General features: G+C 30.5%; 1 protein-coding gene across 6 annotated transcripts in view; it reads right to left on the bottom strand.

Annotated features, from left to right (window-relative positions):
* Positions 1-7,165, bottom strand: part of LOC108692466 (dorsal-ventral patterning tolloid-like protein 1) — a 99,239-nt gene that overhangs the window by 65,480 nt on the left and 26,594 nt on the right. For all 6 annotated transcript variants that reach the window (XM_018200718.1, XM_018200723.1, XM_018200721.1 and 3 more), the window contains 4 exons: positions 5,936-6,143; positions 5,378-5,586; positions 5,072-5,297; positions 4,195-4,380 (listed from right to left, as the gene is read on the bottom strand). In XM_018200718.1, coding sequence (XP_018056207.1) covers positions 4,195-4,380; positions 5,072-5,297; positions 5,378-5,586; positions 5,936-6,143 — 829 coding nt within the window. The remainder of the gene's footprint in view (positions 1-4,194; positions 4,381-5,071; positions 5,298-5,377; positions 5,587-5,935; positions 6,144-7,165) is intronic.

Below are 7,165 nucleotides of genomic sequence, written 5' to 3'. Positions count from 1 at the left end.
TATATATATATATATAAATTTAATAAATTTCTGTATAACTTTATTTATTATTCTGTATAACTTAAGAGACGTATAACTGAGAACGACTTTGACTTTACAATTTTGAAATAAATGAACGAGTTATAAATAATCCAAATTTCCTTTTTAATATGTTTTTCCGAATGTTCTGTTTTCTTATGAATTGTCATAAAGTGAATTGTCATAATTGTCGTTATTGGATGGATTCTAATTCAAGGATATTTGATGAAGTTCATACCCACAAAAATTAAATGTTTGAGCTAGTATTTTTGGTAATCGTCTCATTGAACCTTTTTTCTATCTCATAATTTGAATGATAGGATATGTATTTGAAATGATTGCAAGACAATGATCTAGCGTTAACTGAATTATTGAAGATGATGAGCATTATCTCAATTAAATTGATATTCCCATAGGACGGAGCTCCTCCGCATTATGCACGGCTTGTTCGTGAACATTTGAATAAATTTTTTCGTATCATTGGATTGGAAGAAACTATTAAATGGTCTCCCTAGATTTGTCACCATTGGAATTCTTTTTGTCTTAAAAAGTAAAATTTATGCAACACGGCTTTTTTAGAAGATAATACATCAATGTATTGTCGACGAATATCAAATCACCCCACAAATGTTCCAGAATGTATGAAAACGTTTCGAGCAGAATCTCTATTATATTATATGAAATCTATTATTATATGGAAATCAGTGATCAACATTTCGAATAATTTTTATGCTAAATTACATAATGTATGTATTAGGTGTGGGAAAAAGTTCGTGGCGTTTTTCCCGTTAGATGGCATTAAAAAAATGCCACGAACTTTTTCCCAATACCTAATATTTAATTCCTAACGTTCATTGCAATTTATTAATGGACTGATTCGATAAATAATAAAAAAAAAGTTTGAAGATTTGTTTGTTTTAGCTTTAACACTATATTCTAAACGAATTAATCGAATTTAAAAAATCAAACGTAGGAATGTAGGGAAAGACCTTTCTAATAATATCATTTAACCCCCTCTTTCTATTTGAAATTTTTAGAGATTCGGGCACTCCCGCTTAGAGGATTGTAATTGAAGGTAAGAATTGTATATTAAAAGATGTCTTCCTTTTAATACAAATTGACCTGTTTTTGCGTTTTTTTCGAAAAATCATTTTTGTAAGAGTTATTCAAGCTATTTTTCAATGGATCACCTTGTATAACAGCACATACATTAGTTTAGTAGCTGAATATGCTACAACACGTTTGATTATCTAGATACTTTATTACAATAATAAAATATTATCTTATTACGTAGGTTAAGTTTATAAGCTAAAAAAATATTAATACTATTTTTTTCTACAAAATCTTGAATATTATATATACTTTTGTGTCATTCTTCAACTTTATGATTACGAATAGAAAGAAGTTTTTCAATGTACTGCGACAATTTTAAAAAAATTAAGCAGCAGAAATTTTAAAATAACATTTAAGTTTAAAAATATTAGCTTATTAAAATTTAACTATTATATTGTAATTGTAAATATAGAAGAAAAAACAAATATTACTAATAATATATTATCCATATTTAAAAACAATTAAGAAAGATAGTATAGAGAATCCAAAAAGAATTCTTTTTTCATTCCCGACTTATGAAATTAATTCTTTTTTCATCTCATTTCTGTTCTAAAAGTATTCTTAAGAGTCCCAAAAGAATTCATTTTTATTCACCAATTGTGAATTGTTTTTCGGATTCAAAAGATACCCTTTTTTCAATTTAATTAAATGAATTCGTAATTTTAATGAAATTCGAAATTTTTTAACTTTTAAATAGTATTTTTTTAAATGAAAGAAATATATTTTTTACAATATATCCAATCTCAAAAAAATTTTTTTTTAATAAAAACAATTTTATGTAATAAAAAGATCACGGTTATATTTTAGCGAAAAAAATAATTTTTTGTTTTTAACTTTTAATTATTATTAACTTTTATTTTTCTAATTCAATTTATTATTTATTGTTTCATATATTCTATATTCTATCTTATTAACAATTAATGAACAATTATTGAAAAACGCATCGCATCATCGGAAAAATTTGAACTATGATCCCAAAAACGATAGACTGATACACTTAATTACATACTTATGATAGAATCATTGCCAATGTTACTTATGTCTCCTACTATAATCATTCTTAATTTCATATTTCTGTTTAACATTATTAATATTTGAAGAGATTATACGGAAACGAAATAATACGTTGGTACTTATTAAAGGTAACAATATTGAAATTCTTGTGAAAAATTCAAAAAAATAAATAAAGATAAACAAGCAATTGGGAATTTGCACAGTAATATGCTTTGAAAAAGCTTTATTAACTTAATTAGAAAATGTATTTATTATTAACTTATTTAAGTAATTAATACCAATATATATTTATTAACTTAGTATTAACTTAGTTAAGAAATGATAATAACAAAGCGATTGTTCTCATTGTCAGTTTTGAAAGATTGTCCGATCCATCGACATATAATACTGGATGAAGCGGCAAAATCTCTTTGATTTTTCGTCTTGACAGACTTAGAAAAAGAAAATGTTTGGGCATAGAACTTTCTTTCCACTATTGTTCTATTGATCGAATTATGTTTCAGGAGACATGATTTGCTGTTCATTATCTAAACATCGTTCTATCTTTTTTTTCAAAATCTTAGCTTCGATGCTCCGTCTAGAATCACTCTAATAAGAGACACAAACGATCTTCTTCATTATTAGTGCCGCCATATTTCAATTTGTTAATATAATATGTTAGTGAATGTAAATGAATAGTGAATGTAAATGAGAGCAATTTTTATAAGTGTAGTATTACGTTCGTCAAGATGCGGAGGCGGACATTTTTTCGCTTCGAGTTAATTATCTTAAAATCGTCAGTCTAATTTGGTCATATTAATCCCCTTCTTATTTTTCTGAGGGCAAATGTCATCATCAAAGAAGAATAAGAATTATTAGTTTAAGATTGAAATATGGCGTCCTTCCAATTTTGTGTCTTGACTAGAGTGACTGTAGCTCCATCCAATGATGCAGTCAATGATGCGAATTTGATCCCACGCAATTCAGAGAATCAGCCCCTCCACTTTTGCTCCACCAATTGACGCCATGTTTGGCTAATAGAGAGCGGCGTTAATTGGTGCAGCAAAAGTGGAGGGACTGCTTCTCTGAGTTGCGTGTAATTATGTATGCATATGTATGCATATGTATGCATATACAGAGTGTTTGGAAATTAGTGATAAGTCTTTCGCAGGGGCAGAATGGACTAACTGAGAAGAAAAGTCCTCTATCATTTTACAATTGTCGCAATGGTTAACGAGTTATTAACTTATAAAACTAGCCAAATTCGCTCACTTCACTACGCCAAATACAAGCACGCGACAGGATAGTACCCGTCCCACGCGGCGAGACACGTCATCGCTAGGCACGTTGTTTACAAGCAATTGTGCTAAACATTACATGTCTAGTGACAGCGTGCGCCTCATCGCGCTGGGCAGTCCTACCCTGTCGCGCGTTTGCATTTGGTGGTGGGCTGGGCAAATTTGGCTATTTTCATAAGTTAATAACTCGTTAATCATTACGACAATTGTAAAATTGTAGAGAATTTTTCTTCTCAATTTAGTTCATTCTGTCCCTGTGCAAAAAAATTTATCATTAATTTTCAAACACCTTGTATATGTAATATATATTTTGTATGTATATTTTTTGTGTGTATGTATACAAAATGTCAAAAACTAATTTCTATTATGCTCGCAGCAATCACTCAAGGCACAGTACAAGTCTAGTGGCAGTAAATCAAGACTTGTAGCGGAAATAATTTTATATACACACAAGTATTGTATATTGTGACCAAGCCAAAAATGAATTTTTTTCGAACTCATTACGAACAGAAAAAGGATTTCTTTAAATTAACTTTAATTTAATTCTAAGAAATACTTTTATGGAGTCTTTTGTTAATTGTCGGAAAGGAATTCTTTTTAAGTTTGAACAAATTACGCTAATTCATAAAGAAAATGAATTCTTTTCAAATGGATCAGTTGTGCTATTTATTGCTTATTGAAAAAAAGTAGTATGATAGAATTTAAAAAAAATAATCAATGAAACTGAATCTTTTGATTGATTTATTTTGAATAATATTAAATATGCACTCACTTAGCTTTAAAGCCTTGTGCCTGTAATTCTCCGCTACTGAATACCATCACAAGTCTCGGCCCGTCGCTGACTATATGATTTGGATTACTATTATTACCACACATCTCATAATCGAATTTGTCATAAGAATCCGTTGCTTCTTGACCTTTTAAATATAATTTTAAATAGCCATCGGTACACGACGTCCTGAGAAAGCCCGAAAAAAAAGTATGGTACAAATTGATATTTATGCAGATAAATGTTAAGTTTACCCCCCCCCCCCTCCCTCTCTTCCCCCCACATATCCAATCTTGATAAAACAGACTTATTTGGCGCGTTTTTATATAAAACGAACGAATAAGTATCGCTCTGCCGCAAAGCGAGATATAAATCGTTAAAATCGAAACGAGATTTATTATTATAATGACTACAATTGTACATGGATTTCAACTTTCCACGCGAAGCAACTTCCGTATCCCCCTGCCAAGGGATGCACGACTTCTATAATTATACTGGTGTACATGGGTTACGACTTTTCACACAAAGTGAAATCTACTTGTATAAAAAGTCACATGTCCCTTGACAGGATGAGAGATGGAGTGGAATCGATTCGCGTGGAGAATCGAAACCCATGTGTAACAGTACAATTATAGAAATTGTGCAACTCTTAGCATGGAAAGTCGTTTCGCGTCGAAACCTTAACAATGATCATTAATGATTAATATCTCGCTTCGCGGACAAAGCGACACTTTTTACTGCCAGATTCGGTCATTTTTATGTAAGACGAATAAGCCTGGTTTTATCAAGATTGGATGTGAGGAGAATTAAACTTAACTTCTATTATGCACTATCATACTGTTTGGCTGACATTTAGTAAATATATTTATTTAATACTTACTCTCCCTTGGGCATTTGTATTGTAAATACTTGAAATTCCAGCCGCACGCGCTCTAGATGTTGCGAGTCTTGCATGCCATAGATGAAGTAACGGCAAACAACTTTAGGTAAGTAAGGATATGGAAAATTAGGACTAACTACGAATCCCGATGTTTCCTTCTTACTAAGGATTTTTTGGTCGCATTCAGACCCACGGATATGCTCGCCTTGATATTCTGTTATGAAATCTGTGCAATGGAAAAGATAATAATATCAATTAATACAATTGTAAAATTTTATAAATAAACAGGCATCATAATGATCTCACCTAGACTGACAAAACTCTCTGAGAACTCAAAAATGCCTTTAAATCCTCGATTTTGCGTATTTGCTGTACGTCTCAATGTTGAAAATAGCACAAATAAACTGTTCTCTGAGGAGTATAACACTAAATTTCGTTGCTGGCCGCAGTAAGTACCGATAACAGCAGTCGAATTATCGGGACCATCATACACTTTCACATAATCTAACGGGCAACTATGGAATAATTTCAAATTTCCTCATTAACTTGGATTAAACTATATCATTTGCTACATACATAGTACCTAATATAAATATATAAATTGATGTAATATAAATATATATATTTAAAAATGTAGAATATTCTTCTATAATATTTAAAGAATGCTTAATTAATAGAAAGAAAGCAACAAAGGTTTTTATTCTACAAAAGTAAATTTTCTTTAATAATTTTACATTTTTATAAAAATATATATTTATACAATAAATACATAAAATTAATTTCTTTTAATTTAGCTGTTATTTACTAGAAATTTTCTATAAAAATTTTTAACATTTGAAAATTATTATCCTTGCATGTACGTACTGTGGTCCCCCAAAGAACAAATCAAAGTCACGAAATTCCAACCGCACACGTTGTCCACGTTTCCCGACAAATTGATAACTACAAATAAGATCTTTCGGATAGGTGCCAGGATAAGTGGGAGACAGTATGTTTCCATTACGTTTGATTTCCGCATGTATTGTAAAAGTACACGGTGTGCTTGGTTCTAGCGTGCCAACTTCATACTCGGCTATAAATAAGTTATGTTAAATATTAATGAACAATCCTGGTGAAAAAATTTTGCTGAAATTAATATTTCAACAAAAATGCTGAAAATTTGTTAAAATTTTACTGAAAATAAATTTTTCAGTAAAAATACTAAAAAATCATCGATTAAATTGAAATTCTAAATTTTTCAGCAAAAATACTAAAAAATCATCAATTAAATTTTATTATAAAAATTATTAATTAAATTGAAATTCTTCTGTAAGTTTATCCGAAAATTTCGCTAAAATTTGCTGCAAAAATGGGTAGCAAACGATGCTTCTCTCAAATTTCGACATTGTCCAACTGTGAACGAAACAATGCTGACTCTAACTATAGTCCACTTAATTGGTCAAATGCTTAAGCATTTTTTGATTGATCAATTTTTTAAATAGTTCTGTTCACTGCTTCTTCATTCACGGAATAGTAATGATAGCTCCGCCGTCGAAGTTTTCATGAAAAGATAAAAGGGCTTTAACAAAGAACATTTGAGTGCTGCTTTGTTTTTAGCGAGGGGAATTTTGCCAGCGAAGCTTTGTTATATGAAATTGTACCTTAACACTAACTAAGGCTACGATCCATTTTAAACGCTACAGAGTATTTATAGCACTAACATGATTGATCCATTTGACGTTTCAGTATGCTTCCAGCAATTCTGATTGCGTCATTAATACATCATCGTTTTCACTCCCGCTTTGCTCCAACTACTTTACTTTGAGATGGGTTGGCTGGAGCGTTCACGGAGCGATTCGGAATAGTAATGGATCAATCTAAACACAGCGTTTTAAAGCGTAGCATTCACAGCATTTGCAAGAAACAAGTGGACTGCAATCTCTTCACTTGGGTAGAGAAGCTACTCAGATAACATGCATATCTAAAATACATCTAAAAGGTTAAGAACGTTGGTGATAAAAATGGGATTGATTAGTTACAAGATAACAGGTATCAAATATGTTTATTTAAGCTAAAATTTCTCTCACTTGATTTCGAATTCATACAATAATAAAA

Source organism: Atta colombica, unplaced genomic scaffold (assembly GCF_001594045.1).
Source record: "Atta colombica isolate Treedump-2 unplaced genomic scaffold, Acol1.0 scaffold72, whole genome shotgun sequence".
In the NCBI taxonomy this organism is placed as follows: Eukaryota; Metazoa; Arthropoda; class Insecta; order Hymenoptera; family Formicidae; genus Atta; species Atta colombica.
This window is presented reverse-complemented; position numbering and strand designations above follow the sequence as displayed.